We start from the raw sequence: 19,447 nt of genomic DNA on the forward strand, positions 1-19,447 counted from the left end.
TGGTCTGGGAAGATCCCACATGCTGCGGAGCAACTAAGCCCATGCGCCACAACTACTGAGCCTGCGCTCTAGAGCCTGTGAGTCACAGCTACTGAGCCCTCATGCCTAGAGCCCATGCTCCGCAACAAGAGAAGCCACCGCAATGAGAAGCCTGCGCACCGCAATGAAGAGTAGCCCCCGCTCGCCACAACCAGAGAAAGCTGGCACGCAGCAACAAAGACTCAACGCAGCCAAAAATAAATAAATTTATTTTAAAAAAAAGAAGAAAGGGAAGAGAATTTGAGGCCAGTTCAAGAGATCCAAAAATTAAATAACAGGAGTCTCAGAAAGAGAGATCAGCTAAAACACAGGGGAAGAAACAAAATAATTCAAGAAACCCCTAGGACAGGAGGCCACTTTTCCACATGGAAGGACGCACTGAGCCGACAAGATGGACAAATGCAGACTCACACCAGGCATGTCGTGAAATTTCAGACCCTGTAAGCTTGCAGAAAGTGGGGGAAAGGGGGCACAAAGAATCTGAAATCAGCATGGTTTTGGATTTCTCAACAGCAACTTGGGAAGCTAGAAAAGTACAAAGCAATTCTTTAAAACTGCAAAAGGAAAATGATTTCTAGCCTGAAGCTCTCTATCCAGCTGAACTATCCATTATGTGTGAAGGTGAAATAAAGAACAAATCACTGGATCCTCAGGCCAGTTAGATGATCTCTCAATCTTAATCACTTTGGAATCAAACTCAATTTAAGAGCAGTCTATGTGAATGAGGATGCATATGAGAATGGGACTTATACATTATTATGGTCAAGTTCTGTGGGAAACCTGGGTAGCTGCTATTTTTGGATTAAACCGAAGTTCATGTATAAAGCCATTTCACTCTTCGTAAAATTTGAAACTTTCAGTCTTGTGACTGTGAAATCATGACTGTAATAAAGTGATGTTAGTATTTTGAGCTCTCTTCAAATAAAGACAATAAGGAAAAAAATAATACAAAGAACAGGGCTGCCACAACTGACCTCCTGGCACTGCTTCTCAGGAAGCTACTGTGGATGAGCCCCACCCAAAAAGGGGAGAGAACAGGCCAGAAAGGCAGCAGGAGCTGCAAGAAGAGGAAGGCAGAGGGCGTCCCCGGAGCGTGACACGCAGAGTGGCACCAGGTAAGGCATGGACTACACAGGACCACTCCACAGGCACCCTTCCCCACAAGGGGACCTGAAGGAAAGCGGAGCCAGCATTCCTACGGATGGGACCCATGGTGGAAATGGCCTCTGGCTGAACCTGACTGTGACACGGGAAGACAACATGAGTGACACCTGAGGGCCTTGCTTCTAACTGACACAGGAATACTAAATTACATGCTCCTCTGTGTCTGGCTTCTTTCACGTAGCATAATGTTTTCAAGGTTCATTCATGTTGTAACAGGTAACAGCACTCCATTTAATTGCCAAAGAATATCTCATTGTACAGATATTCCACATTTTATTAACCCATCTGATGGACATTTGGGTTGTTCCTACCTTTTGGCTGTTATGAATAGTGCTGCTGTGAACATTTGTGTACAAGTTTTGGGTGCATATGTGTTTTCATTTCTCTCGGGTATATATTGCTGGATCATATGGTAACTCTATGTTTAACCACTTGAGGAACAGCCAGACTCTTTTCCACAGCTGTTGTTCCATTTTATATTCCACCAGCAGCTTATAAGAGCTCCAATTCCTCCACATCCTCACCAGCACTTGTTATTTTCTGTCTTTTTGATTAGCCATCCTAGTGGGTATGAAATGATATCTCATTGCAGTTTTGTTTTACGTTTCCCTGATGGCTAATGATGTTGAGCATATTTTCATGTGCTTACTGGCCATGTGGATATATTCTTTGGATAAATGTCTATACATATCCTTTGCCTTTGGATTACTTGTATTTTTATTGTTGAGGTTTTTTGTTGTTTTTTTTTTTTTTTTTTTTTGCGGTACGCGGGCCTCTCACCGCTGTGGCCTCTCCCACTGCAGAGCACAGGCTCCGGACGCGCAGGCCCAGCGGCCATGGCTCACGGGCCCAGCCGCCCCGCGGCATGCGGGATCCTCCCGGACGGGGGCACGAACCCGCACCCCCTGCATCGGCAGGCGGACTCCCAACCACTGCGCCACCAGGGAAGCCCTATTGTTGAGTTTTAAGAGTTTTTAAAAATCTATTCTAGATACAAGGGCCTATCAGATATATGATTTGTAAAAAAATTTCTCCCATTCTTTGAACCGCCTTTTTACTTTCTTGATAGTGTCCTTTGCTGCACAAAAGTTTTTAATATTGATGACGCCCAATTTATCTATTTTTAAAATTTTATTGCTTGTGCTTTTGCTGTCATATCTAAGACACCACTGCCTAACCCAATATCACAAAGATTTATGACTATGTTTTCTTCTGAAAGTTTTATAGTTATTAGCTCTTACGTTTAGGTCTTTGATCCACTTTGAGTTTTATGTGTGGTATGCGGCTGGGATCCAACTTCATTCTTCTGCAAGTGGATGTCCAGTTGTTTCAGCACCATTTGTTGAAAAGACTATTCTTTTCCCATTAAGTTATCTTGGTACCCTTGGTAGAACTCAACTGACTATAAACGTGAGGGTTTATTTCTGGGCTCTCAATTCTATTCCATTGATCTGTATGTCTGTCCTTATGCCAGTACCACTCTGTCTTGATTACTGTAGCTTTGTGATAAGTTTTGAAATTGGGACGTGTGAGTCCTCTGTGTTCTTTTTCAAGATTCTTTTGGCAGTCTAGTTCCCTTGCATTTCCATGTGAATTTTAGGCTCATATTGTCATCTGCAAATAAAGGCAGCTGGAATTGTGAAAGACACGGCATTGAATCTGTAGATCAATCTAAGGAGTATTGCCATCTTAACAATATTAAGCCTTCTCATCCATGAACATAGGAAATCCATTTATTTATTTAGGTTTTCTTTCATTTTTTTCAACAATGTTTTATACTCTTAAAAGTTTTACACTTTCTTAAATTTATTCCTGAGTATTTTATTCTTTTTGATGATACTATAAATGGAATTTTCTTCATTTCCCGTTTGTTCATTGCCTCTGTATAGAAATACAACTGATTTTTGTATATTGACCTTGTGTCCTACAACTTTGCTGAACTCCTTTATTAGTTTTAACAGATTTTTAGTGAATTCCTTACATTTTCCTTTACCAGATCATGTCAGCTGCAAATAAAGACACTTTACTGCTTCCTTTCCAACCTCTATGCCTTTCATTTCATTATCTTTCCTAATTGCCCTTGATGATCAAATCTGAAACTGTGACTAACTTTGGAGATAGCCCCTGCCCAAAGAGCAGCGGCTGCTATGACCCTTAGGAGGCCAGAGCTCTCATTCCTCCGCTTGTCACAACTGTTTTTTGTTGTTGTTGTTGTTGTTCGTTTGGTTTTTTATAAATTTATTTATTTGTTTATATTTTATTTTTGGCTGTGTTGGGTCTTCGTTGCTGTGCGCGGCTTTCTCTAGCTGCGGTGAGTGGGGGCTACTCTTTGCTGCGGTGTGCGGGCTACTCGGTGCAGTGGCTTCTCTTGTTGCGGAGCACAGGCTGTAGGCCACACAGGCTTCGCTAGTCGCAGCATGCAGGCTCAGCAGTTGTGGCTCGCAGGCTCCAGAACGCAGGCTCGGTAGTTGTGGCGCACGGGCTTAGTGGCTCCGCAGCATATGGGATCTTCCCGGACCAGGGCTCAAACCCATGTCCCCTGCATTGGCAGGCGGATTCTCAACCACTGTGCCACCAGGGAAGTCCGTCACACCTGTTGAGTCGATGTTTCCACCAGGAACTAGCCTTTGGGAGAGGTTTCCTGGTTGGTTGCTCTCCGCTCACCTCTCTGCATCCCCCTTCTCTGCTCTGCACCCAGCGAAGCTGAGGCCTGCGGATGGAGGTACCTGGACTCCCTCGCTGGCTGGCGTCCTGCAGCTTCAGCCAATGGGAGGCCCCGGGCAGGAGAGAGGAGGCCGGGAGAAGAGAGAACGTGGAGCACGCTCTTCCCTACTCTCTGCTGGCCTTGATGTCACAGTCCGGACTCAGGACATGTCCGGCCTCTATGACAGTCCCTGCTGGGCATCCTTGCCTCCACACTGTCAACCCGCCCTGAAGTCTGGAGGAAACACTATTTCCTCTCCTGACCCCTTCAGGCCTAGAGGTAAGTAATGACTTCCCACCATTGCTCGTCCCTGGATGCCTCAGCCTCCCCTGTCGGGTGCCTGACTTGCCTTGGCCGATTAATTCAGTTTCTCAGAATCAATGCATGACCGTCGACCATTCCTGGCCAGCCTTTACTGCTATTCTGCTCAACACCCACACCCCAAACAAACCTACAGAGGAAGGCACTGTGGAACTTCACTCAGCGTGAAAACTTGGTTCTCTGGTAAACTGATCACCGCCTCACAGAGTCCACGAGCCGAGGAGATGGTGACAGAATTCAGTGGCAAAGAGCTTCCATTCCTGGAAGAAGGAAAGTAAACAGCAACCCAGACAGGACACGACCTTGACTAGGGCTGCTGCTGCTTTCTCTACCTATTCCTGATTCCCCAGGAAAACGTTCTTTTGTTGCCCCTTGATCTGACCTTTCACCCTGCTTTGGAATTTGAGGACAAAAGCTGGCCAGAGGCTTCCCAGAGACGGAGTTCTAGGCATCCACTACTGCTGGGTTTATCCTACTGACCGCGGCCACCTGGCAAAGCATCAGAACCACGGATATCGCTTGCATGGGCTTGCCACCGACTGCCAGCCATCGCATTAAGTGCTTCACATTATCTCATTTAACCATCAAAAAACCTTGTAAGGTGAGTAGTACGGCCCCAGCTTAGTAAGTAAGGAAACAGAAACTCAGGATACGTAGCATGGCCACGGCAATCACATTCCGTTCTGCCCACCGTCCCAAGCTGTGCCTCGGTCACGGCCCTGCTCCCCAGGAGCCTGCTGTGGATAGATTTAAGATCTACCATCCTATCCAGCTTACTCATTACCACCCTCGCTCTGCCCTGCCTGCCAACCTCCAACCGTTTCTCCCCAACCATCACGCTTGCCCTGGCTGTTCCCGGGCCTGCAACCGCGTGTGAGGGCCTGCTCCCCTCCCAGCCGGGTCAGCATCACACCCACGCCTCGTCCCCCCAGCACAGCCTCTCCCGCACAGGCTAACTGCACCTCATTGGTCCTGTGCCCATCGCGGGTGGAAGCCCGACTGAGCACCCAGCTGAGTGCAGCAGGAACCTCCCCTGGGTTGTTTTGAAGTTTTGCAGTGATAGCCAGGGCGCACAGACCCACACTGGCCTTTACCCTGCAGCGCACGCCCTGGGAGGGCAGAGGAGCCGGGTGGCTGCCAGGAGCTCTGGCAACTACAACCGCAGGCTCTTTTGCCGACTGAGCAGGTTCTGAAGCGCCAAGACTCACTTTCTGCTTACCAACAGCAGTGGGCGTGTTCGCTTGAAGGTAGTAGTTTCTCCTCAATGTTGAGAAGTTAGACTGCTGAAAATTCTCCAGGGAGGAAGGAGCATCCCAGCTGAGAAGTTTAGACTTTATGGAAAAACAGGGTTTCGGGACCTGAGGTAGTAAATGAATTACGAAAGCCCCAGGTGACAGACGGCCTTTTCTATCTTCTCAGTCCCAACCTACAGGCCCCTACTTCAGGAGGCCCTCTCAGTGCCACCCACCCCTCTCTGAGGGAAGAGGCCATGTCTTACAATAAGTACAAAAACAATAATAATGAATAATAGCTACAAGCGTCTGTTAAGTGCCAGGCCCTGGACGAGGCACCAGCCAGGTCACCCTCACACTTATGAGGTGGGTATTATCCCATCTGAAACTTTATTGAGCTGCAACTTGCATACTATAATTATATTGAACAACAATATTCTTACGGCATTGCAGTTTATAAAGTACTTTAATAGATGCTCTCATTTGCTACCAACAGGAACCTTGACTACTGGCACAGGCAGCATCATCTTCTTTTTTTTTCTTTTTTTAATTTTTTTCTTTTCCGGCTGCGCTGGGTCTTCATTGCTGCGCACAGGCTTTCTCTAGTTGCCGTGAGCGGGGGCTACTCTTCGTTGCGGTGCGCGGGCTTCTCATTGTGGTGGCTTCTCTTGTTGCGGAGCACGGGCTCTAGGCGCACAGGCTTCAGTAGTTGTGGCACGCGGGCTTTAGTAGCTGTGGCTCGCGGGCTCTAGAGTACAGGCTTCAGTAGTTGTGGCGCACAGGCTTAGTTGCTCCGCGGCATGTGGGATCTTCCCGGACCAGGGCTTGAACCCGTGTCCCCTGCATTGCCAGGCGGATTCTTAACCACTGCGCCACCAGGCAAGGCCCTCATCTTCACTTTCTAGATAAGGAAAATGGGGTTTCCAGCCCCATCTGCTGCCCCCCAGGCCCCAGCACCACCTCCTGAGCTCCCTGCCACCTCAGTGTTCCTTCATGCAGCCCATTTTCCATTTCTACTCACTGCACCAGCATCCCAGGAGCTGGAGCTTTGGAAGGATAAAGGGAAAAACAGCCAGGGTGTGGGAGGGAGTGGGGAGTGCAGGGGTGACAGTCAGGTGAAGTCAGGCAGGAACCTTCCTTCATGGAGGGCAGGAGCAGCTTTGATGAAGCGAAGGTGGGGACCACACACCCCCATATGCCCCCTACACTGCGTGGTTCCATAGGAAGGGCAAGGTCTGACAGTCAAAAAACTCAGGTTCAATTTCCGGCTTTGCCACCATCTGGTCATTTGACCCTGGGGGTCAATCTGCCTCTCTGCACCTGTGTGATACTGTGATCTATAAGAAAAATATAATCTGGGTTTTGTCCCTGGCTCCTGGCATAGAGCTCTTAAAATGCTTGGAATTTCCTGAGTGGAAGGGGAGACAGGAGTCACCTTTCTCATTCATAATTAGCCCCTTTCAATCACACCTGGGTTTATGCTAATGAGGTGACTCCTGGTGTGTCCCTAGATAGCATCAGGATGGGGGCTGGTTGCCAGAGGGATCAACCCTGTGATTAGAAGGTTGGAACTTTCAGCCCTAACCCGTTACCTGGAGGGGAGGGACTGGAGATTGAGTTAATCACCAATGGCCTATCATACCTGTGTAAAGGAACCTCCATAAAAACTCTAAATGATGGGGTTCAGAGAACTTTCAGGTTGGTAAATCCATCCTTGTGCCAAGAGGTGGTGCACGCCAACCCCTGGGGACAGAAGCTCCTGCACTCTGGACCCTTCCAGACCTTGCCCTATTTACCTCTTCATCTGGCTGTTCATGGTATCCTTTAAAATAAACTGGTAAGAGTAAGTAAAGTACTTTTCTGAGTTCTGTGAGCAGTTCTAGAAAATTTTCGAACCTGAGGAGGGGTCAGGGGAATCTCTGATTCACAGAAGGCCAGGTGTTGTAATTGGTGTCTGAAGCCGGGGCCGTCTTGCGGGACTGAGCCCTTCACTTGTGGGATCTGAGCTAACTTTCAGCAGTGTCAGAACTGAATTGAATTGGGGGACACCTAGCTGATGTCTGCAGAGAACTGGAGAATCGGTTGGTGTGAGGAAAAAACCCACATACTCGACGTCTGAAGTGTTATGAGTGAAAAACAGTTCAGACCTGTTAGTCCACCTATAAAGCAGGCTTATCCGTCCAACACGGAGGCCTGACAAGTAAGCGACCTGTTGTACGTGAAACTGCAGACTGTCCCTTCGGTTTCATAAACTGTAAACTGCAAAGCATCTTCAAAGGACTATGATTAGATTTCACACAATCAGAGCCATCAAGTGTTTATTGAGCACCTACTGCCTGTAACACAGACTTGAAGGACATAGGATAATATAAAACACGGCCCATGCCTTCAAGAAACTGTCTATCTAGTGAGGAGACAAGACTAGTTCACTTGAAATATAAGGGATATTAAACACCTAGCATACGCAAAGGAGGCGGGGGAAGGGTGAAGCAGCTGAGGAGAGCTGGGTAAGGTGTCATGGGGGTGGGTATTTGATCTGGGCTCAGAGGAAGGATCCACTCAAGAGGCCCCGGCAGGTCGCAGCGCCTGGCACACGGGTGTTGGCACCTGCTCGGCGGGCAGATGGACGGAGAGAGGGTCTGGCATGGGCCTCCTCTCCCTGCGAGCACAGTCTGACCTGACTAGTTTAGGGCCAGGGTCAGGCGTCACCAAGTAGGTGCTGATCAAGTGAAAAGTCTGGTATGGAATCAACAGAAGATGAAGTTGGAGAGGTTTAGTGAAATGAGAAGCAAAGAAAAGGCACTCCATTCATTCAATCATTGGATATTGACTGAGCCTTCGTAACACACCAGGCGCCCTTAGGCACTTGAACAAGAGAGAAGAGGTCACTGCCCACGTGAAACTGACATTTTATTCCAGTCAGAAGGAGACCAAATACACAAACAAGATCATTCCAGATCCATCCTGATTAGTAAGTACTGATTGCCTCCTTGTCTCAGACTTCCTCCTCATGGCAGGTGTCCCTTAGAGTTACCTGACTGAGAATAAAGTCAAAGGAACCACATCCCTCCATCCCTGGCCCAGGACACCAGGGAGAAAAGGCATATTCGTTATCAACTTCTGCTCTTGGGAAGTCTGGGACAAAGCAGAAGGAATTGTATGTCCCTCCCTCTCACCTGTTCCTTGAAACACACACACACACACACACACACACACACACACACACACACACACACACACACAGCGCGCCAGTTTCTCCCTTCTCCTTGAGTCTTTATCCCATGACCTGGAGGACAGTCTGGCCTGTTTGCAGTTGAAGATAAGAACCAGAAGCCATTTGGGGTCCTTATCTGTTTCTCCTCCCTGTAAACTGAGGGAAAGGTTTTCTTCTAAGCAAATGGGATAAGTCCTCCCCACTGAGACCCGAGCTGCGAGTCTGCTCAAATGCCAGAAATCTGGCCTCCCAGAAGGGGGTGCCTACCCACTTTCCATTCATTGCTGTCTAGGATATAATCATAAACTCACGTCTTGAGGAGAGCTGATCTTTCCCAGATTCCTAAAGGAAAGCCAGGCCTTCCTGTTCTGCTGCTCCAGAGCATTTCATCAAGGCCCGAGTTGGCCAAGGATGTGCAGTACAGCACGTGCGCACCCTGGGCCCCCAGCCTGGTGCTGTGCTCAGAGCAGACCCTTCCCCTGACCGCGGGCAGCTTCACCATCTCAACAAGGGACCCCAGTCAAAGGAACCACGTGACCTTTCCCCTAAATGTCACCACCACACAAAGGCACTCTGGCCCACAGCGCTGGGACCCACGGCCCATCCTCCTCTGTCCCCAGGTCTTGGGCAGAACCCATTTTCACCGTCAGGTAGGGTTTGCCTACCTTGGGCTCCTCGGTCCTGCCCATCCCTGACCAGTGTCCCCACAGGCCCATGAGCCATGATCCAGGCCACCCTCCTGGATTCCTGTCTCCAAGGACCGTTCCCAGAATCCCTGTGCCCTTTCCTTTCCCAGGTATGAGCAGGCTGCCAAGTTCCAGAGAGGAGAGAGACGAGGCCACACTGCGTGCACACCCCACCCAGGACAGTACGCCTAGGGGACTCTGAAAGGCGGTCGGTCCTCTTACCATGGCAGCTGGTCTGCAGAGCCCCAGGGAGGCCATGCTGTCCTTGGTGCCGGAACACCGAAATCTGGGCCCTCTGCCTGCTGCCTGTTTATAAATGACGTTCTGGGTTAAGCCTCTGTCAATGACTTTCCAGAATTGCCCCCTCCCCTATGGCTCAGGGGAGAGAGAGGCTGCTTGTGAGCCAACCTCCAGCTCAGGAGTAGACCTTGAACAGACTGTTTGAGAAACGGCAAAAAAACAAAATCAGGTCAGGGGTGAGCTGGGAGGAGGCAGTGAAAAGCTGCTGCCTACGTGTTCTGGCAGAAAGGTGAAAGGGCAGTAGTATTTGGGTTTTACAAGGGGAGGAGGACCGGGGCCAGGGATGGGAGAGCCAGGCAGGAGCGAGAGCTTCTGGCCTAAGAAGAGGAGCAGAGGATCCAACAGGAGAAAAAAAAAATGAGGTGTCTAATGTCTTTCTCCCCCTTCTGAGACCTTGGGATGCCTCAGGTTGTGCCCCTGGGAACTGGTAACATCATGGGGCCAGGAGACTGGATTCCTCACAAGGGCACATGTTACCCAGTGGTTCTTGGGGGCTGTTGGCCTGGTATGACCTCATTAGCAAGGTTTTCGTTTTTTTTAAAAATTATTTATTTGATTTATTTTTGGCTGCGTTGGATCTTCGTTGCTGCGCACAGGCTTTCTCTAGTTGCCGCGAGCGGGGGCTACTCTTTGTTGCGGTGCGTGAGCCTCTCATTGCGGTGGCTTCTCTTGTTGAGGAGCACGGCTCTAGGCGCGCAGGCTTCAGCAGTTGTGGCACGCGGGCTTCAGTAGTTGTGGCTCGTGGGCTCTAGAGCACAGGCTCAGCAGTTGTGGCGCACAGGCTTAGTTGCTCTGCGGCATGTGGGATCTTCCAGGACCAGGGCTCGAACCCGTGTCCCCTGCATTGGCAGGCAGATTCTTAACCACTGCGCCACCAGGGAAGCCCTAGCAAGGTTTTTAAATGCGTGCCCACATTATTAAGCCCACCCAGACCAATTCATTTAGTGCAGTGTTCTCCCAAAGACCACTCCAGTCAAGAACAGGAGTAGAGGGACTTCCCTGGTGGTCCAGCGGGTAAGACTGCGCTCCCAACGCAGGGGCCCTGGGTTCAATTCCCGGTCAGGGAACTAGATCCCGCATGCATGCCGCAACTAAGAGTTCGCATGCCACAACTAAAAAATCCTGCATCCTGCAACAAAGATCCCGTGTGCCTCAACTAAGGCCCGGCGCAGCCAAAATAAATAAAATAAATAAAAATAAATCTTAAAAAAAAAAAGAAAAGAACAGGAGTAGCGTTCCCACCCACTGGGTACCACCTTGAGGAGCACGGCTCTAGGCGCGCAGGCTTCAGCAGTTGTGGCACGCGGGCTTCAGTAGTTGTGGCTCGTGGGCTCTAGAGCACAGGCTCAGCAGTTGTGGCGCACAGGCTTAGTTGCTCTGCGGCATGTGGGATCTTCCAGGACCAGGGCTCGAACCCGTGTCCCCTGCATTGGCAGGCAGATTCTTAACCACTGCGCCACCAGGGAAGCCCTAGCAAGGTTTTTAAATGCGTGCCCACATTATTAAGCCCACCCAGACCAATTCATTTAGTGCAGTGTTCTCCCAAAGACCACTCCAGTCAAGAACAGGAGTAGAGGGACTTCCCTGGTGGTCCAGCGGGTAAGACTGCGCTCCCAACGCAGGGGCCCTGGGTTCAATTCCCGGTCAGGGAACTAGATCCCGCATGCATGCCGCAACTAAGAGTTCGCATGCCACAACTAAAAAATCCTGCATCCTGCAACAAAGATCCCGTGTGCCTCAACTAAGGCCCGGCGCAGCCAAAATAAATAAAATAAATAAAAATAAATCTTAAAAAAAAAAAGAAAAGAACAGGAGTAGCGTTCCCACCCACTGGGTACCACCCTCTACCACCAAAACAAAAACAACCAGCCTCAGCTCTGACAAGCTCTTGGAGGGAGCAGAGTCAATAACTCACTGTTCTAACTTTGTTTAGTGTCCAGAACCCGAGGTTAATTAGTCAGAGAGGGCCTTCCCTGGCTCCGTGCATCCACCTGGCATGGCAGCTGGCGCCCAGAGAGCCTGCTAATGAAATGTGGGTGCACCTGGTCCCTAAGTCAGGTGAAGGTCCAAATCACAGGAGCCTCCGGGAGCCCACGAGTTAAGTGAAAACCCAGTGGGGGAGGGAACTTGCTCACTGCTCTCAGATCCAGATCCTGACCCGCACAGCTACCTGTGTTTCCACCTCTTCATCGTTCTCCAGAGCTGACAACAAGCAGCCTCGTGCTTCCCCTCCAGCCCACCAAGGAAGGGTGTGAACCACTAATAAACCCTGCAAAGACCAGCAGCTGGAGATCCCGGGAGATGGGGCCAGAGTGACAGTCCAACGAGAGGCTCCATCCAGGAATAGTAAAATGTTTTGTCATCTGTAAACTGGGGATTAACAACATATACCTTGCACGGTTGTTTGTGAGGGCTCAGTGGATCTGGTTATTATGAATAGCCACTTTCTATTCAAAAGCAGCAGGAATGACATCTAGAGATGAGACTGGAGGTTAAGGAGGAGACTGACAGGTGGCCTGGCAGGGAAGGAGGAAGAGGAAGTGTTCCAGCAAGAGGGAGCATTGTGACGGGAAGGCCACCTGGCTTTGCGTGTTCACAGGCCATGTGTGGCTTGGTGTGACTGGGACACCAGTTGCCACAACAAGGCTGGGGAGAAAGGCAAGCTCCCTACCCCTCACTGCATCCCAGAGGAACGTAATCATCTGTGCAGCTGTTTTCAGTCTAAGCAGAACATCCAGCACTGGAAATTGCAGCAACTAACTTTCTACGCAGTTGTGAAATACCACCAAGGCCACCAATTACTACTTCTTCATGGTTGTTTTCTTCATCTTAGGAAACTAAAGTTGGGGGAAGGAGTAAGGGTCTGTCACAGGTAAACTGATGGCCAAGTTATTCTGGTTTCATGGGTTGCTCAGAGGTGGAAACAACACCGTTGACCCTACGTGTGACAGGCAGACCAGACTTCCCATCAGGGACTCCGAGTAGGAACAACATCGATCTGCACTCAGATCTGGGGATGGTGACATGGTCAACAAGAAGCAGATCTTGCATCCATCTCAAGCCTCTCGTCTCGCACTACCAGAGCAGCTGGACCCCTCTAATGGCCTTGGTCCCCCATTCTTCTCTATCACCCCAAATCCAGCCACAGAGGCACTGAGAGTCTATAACTTCTAGGAGCAAAGCAAGCAGAATGTCTTGCATTTATTCAAAAAGCTTATAAGGAATGCCCACCGGGTAACAGAAACAATGCTAGGGGCTATGGAGAAACAAAGATAGAAGGTGATGACCCCTGCACTTTAAGAATTCACCATGTGTAGGGGCTTCCCTCGTGGAGCAGTGGTTAAGAATCTGCCTGCCAATGCAGGGGACACGGGTTCGAGCCCTGGTCTGGGAAGATCCCACATGCCGCGGAGCAACTGGGCCCGTGAGCCACAAATACTGAGCCTGCACGTCTGGAGCCTGTGCTCCGCCACAAGAGAGGCCGTGACAGTGAGAGTCCCACGCACTGCGATGAAGAGTGGCCCCCGCTCGCTGCAACTAGAGAAAGCCCTCGCACAGCCAAAAATTAAATAAATAAATAAATATTTTAAAAAAAAAGAATTCACCACGTGGATGGTGGAGGCAAGACCTACACGTGGCAAATGAGCTTCCACCACCAGAACTAATCACCAAAGGATAACGCCACAGGGTACAGGGTCACAGGGCTGTTTCCAGGCCTCTGCTGGCACTTCATCACCCTCAGAAAGACACAACAAGCCCACTACTTGGAGACATCAGCTCCAGACTAATGAGCAAATGCTTCTGGATTGACCCAACCCAACCCTAGTGTCAGGGAGCCTCACAATTTCCAAGAAACCCCCATTCCCTTCCTCCTCCACACAGCTCACACCTTCCAGCACCACGACTCCCCTGGTCCAGCGCCACAGCTTGAGCTCTGGGAACTGTGCTGAACTGCAGCTCCAACACGTAATTTGCTCTTTGACTTGGGAATTTTCATGACCCTTTGAACCTTAGTTTCCTGATCTATAAAATGCAGAAAGATCTGAGTCATCTTGTAGAGTTGCTCTGAGGGCTTCAAGAGGTCATGTGTTTTTGAAATACCTAGAGAGTCTGGCACATTGGTGATGCCCGGAAGAGTGATCCCAATGGCCAGTCCTTGTGATATCAGCCTTCATCCATCTCTCTTCCCATCATGCCCAGGGGCTCAAGATAAGAGAGGTAGCAACACAGAAACAAGCCTGGGGGCCAAGAATAGCGTGTCAGTCTCAGGGAGGATGATGACTGGAAGGAGCTGTGAGTCACAACGACCCTGGCCCTGCCTCTGCGACCATCAGCTAGTGTTGTGCTGGGACTCACCCTGCATTCTGGGCTTCGGTTTCTTCAACGGTTATGCCAGGGGCAGTAATGACCATGCCTTCTTCACAAAGGTGGTGTGGGTTAAAAATCAATAAACCATAAAACCTTTACTGTACTGCACTGTGCTACTGAAGTGCCAGGCCCTATGGAGACTCAGTGTGGTTGAGAGGAGAGAGTGGGGAGGAGGGGTAAACAAGATAAAGTTAAATCAAGATACAGTAAGACAAGCACCAAAAAGAATAAAACACCGAGGAACAGATTTAGCAAAAGTGCGGACTGGTTCGCTGAAAACTACAAAATATCATTGAAAGAATGTAAAGACCTAAACAAAAACATCTCATTTTCACAGATCAGAGACTTAATATTGTTAAAATGGCAATACTCCCCAAATTGATCTACAGATTCAATGCATGCAATCTCTATCAAGAAATCACAGCTTACTTTATTAGAAACCGACAAGATGATTCTTTGCATGGGAATGCAAAGGAACCAGAACAGCCAAAAAAATAGTGGAAAATGGGGCTTCCCTGGTGGCGCAGTGGTTGAGAATCTGCCTGCTAATGCAGGGGACATGGGTTCGAGCCCTGATCTGGGAGGATCCCACATGCCGCGGAGCAACTGGGCCCGTGAGCCACAACTACTGAGCCTGCGCGTCTGGAGCCTGTGCTCCGCAACAGGAGGGGCCGCGATAGTGAGAGGCCCGTGCACCGCGATGAAGAGTGGTCCCCGCTTGCCGCAACTAGAGAAAGCCCTCGCACAGAAACGAAGACCCAACACAGCAAAGATAAATAAATAAATTAAAATTTATTTTTAAAAAATATATTGAAAAAGAAGAACACACTTGGAGGACTCACACTTGCCAATTTCAAAACTTACTACAAGGCTACAGTAATCAAAATGGTGTGGTACTGGGATATGGACAGACATATAGATCACTGGAATAGACTGAGGGCCCAGAAAACTCTCACATTTACAGCCAATTGATCGATCTTCAACAGGGTACCAAGACAATTCAACAAATGGTGCTGGAACAGCCAGATATATACACGGAAAAGAATGAAGTTGGACCCTAACCTCAAACCATCTACAGACTCTCACACAAAATGGATCAAAGACATAAATTTAAGGCCTGAAACTGTAAAAATCTTAGAATAAAATATAAATCCTTGTGGCCTTGGATTAGGCAATGGTTTCTTAGCTATGACAGCAAAAGCACAAGCAATCAAAAAGAACATAGGTAAATTGGCTTCATCAAAATAAAAAATCTTTTGTGCTTTCAAGGACCCCAGCAAGAAAATGAAAAGACAAACCACAGAATGGGAGAAAAGTTTTATAAATCATATAACCTGATAAGGGTCTAATATCCAGAATACATAAAGAACTCTTACAACTCAATGATAAAAACACGAACAACACAATTAAAAATGGGCAACAGATTTGAATACACATTTCTCTGAAGAACACATACGAATGGCCAATAAACATAAGAAAAGATGCTCAACATCATTAGTCTCACAGAAAATGCAAATCAAAACCACAACAGGATACTACTTCACACCCACTAGGGTGGCTATAATCAAAAAGACAGACAATAATAAGTATTGGTGAGGATATGGAGAAACTGGAACGCTCATACACTGCTGGTGGGAATATAAAATGACTACTTTGGAAAACTCTTTGAAGTTCCTCAAACAATTAAATACAGAGTTATCATATGATCCAGCTCTTAGATATACACACAAGAGAAATGAAGACATTTGTCCACACAAAAACATGCATTTAAATGATCATAGTAGCACTGTTCATAATAACCAAAAATTGGAAACAAACCAAATGTCCAACTGATGAATGGATAAACAAAATGTCGTATAGCCATACAATGGAATATTATTCAGCCATTAAAAATTAAGTATTGTTACTTGCTACACAGTAGATGAACCTTGAAAATATTCTAACTAAAAAAAGCCAGACACAAAAGGCCACTATTATACGATTCCATTTCCATGTAATGTGTAGAGTAGGTAAACCCATAGAGACAAAATGGTTGCCACGGGCTGTAGGGGAAGGTTTCCTTCTGGGAAACAGGGCTTCTTTTTGGGGTGATAAGAATGTTCTAGAACTAGATAGTGGTGATGGTTGTATAACACTGTGGATATACTAAAACCACTGACTTATACACTTTAAAAAGGTGAATTTTAAAGAATGTGAAATATATCTCAATAAAGCTGTTATGAAAATAAAATTTTAAAAGTAATGCATGTTAAAGCTTCTTGAAAAGTTAACATTCTTGTGCAAATAAGTTTTTTGTGTTTACCTTTTAACCATCAATCAGAAGTCTAGATGCTCCTTGATCTCAGAGAGTTTTCTAATAAGGGGAGGAGGAGTTTCTGTAGACAAAGGAAATTCAGTGCTGGGTTATTCCAGGATGTGGTACCTTTGTTGATATTTATTAATTTGTTTAAAAATAACAAACACATTATTAGCTAACATAAATATTTTAATAAACTATAACTATATTTTTAAAAAATTAGTGAGAAGAATGGGTCTTGTTTTACATTTTGCAAATCTCTTTAATGTTCAGCTCAAAAGAAGACGCTGGATTCTCACATCTGCACTTCTGTGTTCAATTTATTGTAATAAGTAGAGTCTATGAAGAAAATCTAGACTCACCCAGACATGTAGTTGCAAAAGGGAGGAATATTTTAATTGCCTTTTCAGACAACTGTGGATACCACTGTTGGATACTATACCAAAACTTGACAAATGGTAGTTAATTATAATGTGAAATATGAAACCCTATGGACTTTAATGTACTGTTACGTTAAAAATCCATTGGCCTTTTTTTTTTTCCCTAATAAATTTTATTTATTTATTTATTTATTTTTGGCTGCATTAGGTCTTTGTTGCTGTGCACGGGCTTTCTCTAGTCGCAGAAAGCAGGGTCTACTCTTTCGCTGCGGTGCGTGGGCTTCTCATTGTGGTGGCTTCTCTTGTCGCGGAGCACGGGCTCTAGGCACATGGGCTTCAGTAGTTGTGGCACGCGGGCTTAACTGCTCCACGGCATGTGGGATCTTCCCGGACCAGGGCTTGAACCCATGTCCCCTGCATTGGCAGGTAGATTCTTAACCACTGCACCACCAGGGTAACCCCCATTGGCCTTTCTTAAATTGCCAACGGGCCTTTTCCCAACATGATTTTGTAACGTCATACACTGGTCATTTGGAAAATACCGGATAACTGAGTTATTCTAATCCTCAAGATGCTGACACATTTTACTGATACAATAAAATGCCAAGATGTCACAGGTGTAATATCACCACCAATCTCATCAGAAAACTCTGTAAGTATTGAGAAGTTGTCGAGCACAAGAGGATGGATACAAGCTTTCCAAAATGCTAATTTTGGCCTGAAAGCTCTAATTTTACCGAATACTATTGGTAAACAAACTGGCAACAAATAATATTAGTTGTTTTCTTTGAAGCAACAGGCTCACTACATTCATTTTCGAGAAAAAGTCTGTCGGATACCCAAGTCTGAATAACCACGGCTGCCAGTTATTTTCAAGTAAAAACAGCATCCCCTGAAAATATGGCTAGTTCAGCTCATAACTCAAAAACCCCCGAAGTGCTTTCCCTCGAGCCCACCAATGCAGTTTGTTTACTTCCCATCTCATCATCATAGAATATCAAAGACCTGCACACAAGCATAGAGAGTTAATAAAATGAGCCATCTTTACTGTTTCATCAAGGCCAGTCTTAAGTGAAGCTGGCTCTTTTGAACTGCAAGTGTGTGGACGTGAAGGGATCCGCCCTGACTCCTGCAAAGCTGCCAGCCGTTTTGCCCACCATTGCTTTTGCACCATCAGTGCAAATGTCAACACAGTGGAAAAGGCAGGTAACTTCCTAGTAGTATATGAAAATCTGACTCAGGGACCCCCTCAAAATGGTCTTGAGGACCTGCAGGGACCTGGGGACCCCACTTGAGGAACCACTGGTCTAGGAGGCCACTCCCTGTGGACTGAGAGAAGGAAAAACAACTTTAAAATAAAGCAAACAGTCTTCTTCACTTTGTGACATAAGAGGAGGTAGTGGAGGTGAGCGCAGAATGGGCTGTGATTCCTGCACTGAATCAGGGCAGGCGGACTGACCTCAGCGCCCTATATTTGACCACCTTAAAGGGCCCAGAAGTTTCAGCTGAGCAGATGGCTTCCCGTGGTTTCAAAGTCTTACAAACAAGCACTCTGTCCCACACCACCTTGCCACTACTTTGACCTCGACACAAAAGAGGCCCCTTCAATCTCGGGATTGTTCTGCTCTCCAGTAGACAGGGCAAAGAGGAACACACGTGGCTGGGGAAGGATGGCAGGAAGCAAGGAAGAAAGGGAAGAGGGCAGCAAATATCTCACCTTGGCTCTGCCCAGTTGCGCCCAGTCTCAGTTCACCCAGGGGGCACAGAGGGGGCTTCCTACCAATCCTCTGCATTCCTACCACATTCCTCTCCTGCCAGGTCAGAGCTGGCCGAGATTCCTGCCAACTCGCCCCTTAGTTCAATGTGAACAAAGCGGTTTTCCCCCTTTTGCTTCCCCCAGACTAAGGTCTCTCGGTAGGAACGGCCCCCTTCTCTGCACCTCAGTTATCAGCTCCCACCCAGCAGCGACCAACACAAGACCCCATGTTGGCTCAAAGCCTTATCCTCCCATGATTCCAGTAAAACAATGTGAAGTCAGGGTGGGAACGAATTTCTCATTTGAGACGAGACTGTTACAACTGCAGCAGCAGGAAAGCTGCTGGCCCGGGAGCCAAATGCAGAAAACAGAGTGCCATTCAGGCCCGAGGGAGAAACAATAGGCCCTTATCCTACGCTCTGGTCTAGGCCAAGAGCTGCTAAGCAGAGCTGGAAGGCCCGATGGGTAGCCCCTGGACAGGGCTGCCCTAGGATACGTGGGGTCCCAGGCAAACACTTGCGGGGGGGGGGCCCCGGGGAAATCCCCTCATCTATATAAAAAATTTGAGTCACTCAAAATTAGCGTGTCAGCACCATTCTGGCCGCCCAACCTCACACAACCCCACAAAGGACTGTCGCAGCCACCAGTGGAATCTGCCCTCCTGGAACGGGGCCTGGACTCAGGGCCCTGGGACAACCCCACAGGACATCTGGTTGTCCCTGCACAGGGTAGAGGGTTGAGAGCTCCCCAAAGTGGCTGATGTGGGTCCCAGTCTGGGTTCGGAATGTCCAGCTAGAACAGCACTGGAGGGAGGCACTCCAAAGTGTGGGCCCCTCAGGTATAGATTTCCAGGCAGAGGCCACACGTGCCCGGCCTAAGGGTGGCCCTGGCCCTGCAGACACAACCACAGTCATGGCCTGAAGAGCTACGAGGGCTGCCTTCAAAAAAGAAATCAGGGCCTCACAGCCCGGGTATTTCTTGTTTTCC

The 19,447-nt window shown here is 48.0% G+C and overlaps 1 protein-coding gene across 5 annotated transcripts in view; it reads right to left on the reverse strand.

Annotated features, from left to right (window-relative positions):
- The window catches only part of PC (pyruvate carboxylase), a 68,156-nt gene that overhangs the window by 47,420 nt on the left and 1,289 nt on the right, over positions 1-19,447 (reverse strand). For 3 of the 5 annotated variants that reach the window (XM_028501066.2, XM_028501064.2, XM_028501063.2), the window contains exon 2: positions 16,331-16,403. Coding sequence is in view for 1 of the 5 variants with exons in the window: in XM_028501062.2 (XP_028356863.1) it covers positions 9,583-9,618 (36 nt within the window). In the remaining 4 variants the exon portion in view is untranslated. Of the gene's footprint in view, positions 1-4,362; positions 4,385-9,582; positions 10,822-16,330; positions 16,404-19,447 lie in introns of those variants that run through there. The other 2 variants (XM_028501062.2, XM_028501068.2) reach the window with 2 other exon arrangements.

This window comes from Physeter macrocephalus, chromosome 16, assembly GCF_002837175.3.
Source record: "Physeter macrocephalus isolate SW-GA chromosome 16, ASM283717v5, whole genome shotgun sequence".
Classification (NCBI taxonomy): domain Eukaryota; kingdom Metazoa; phylum Chordata; class Mammalia; order Artiodactyla; family Physeteridae; genus Physeter; species Physeter macrocephalus.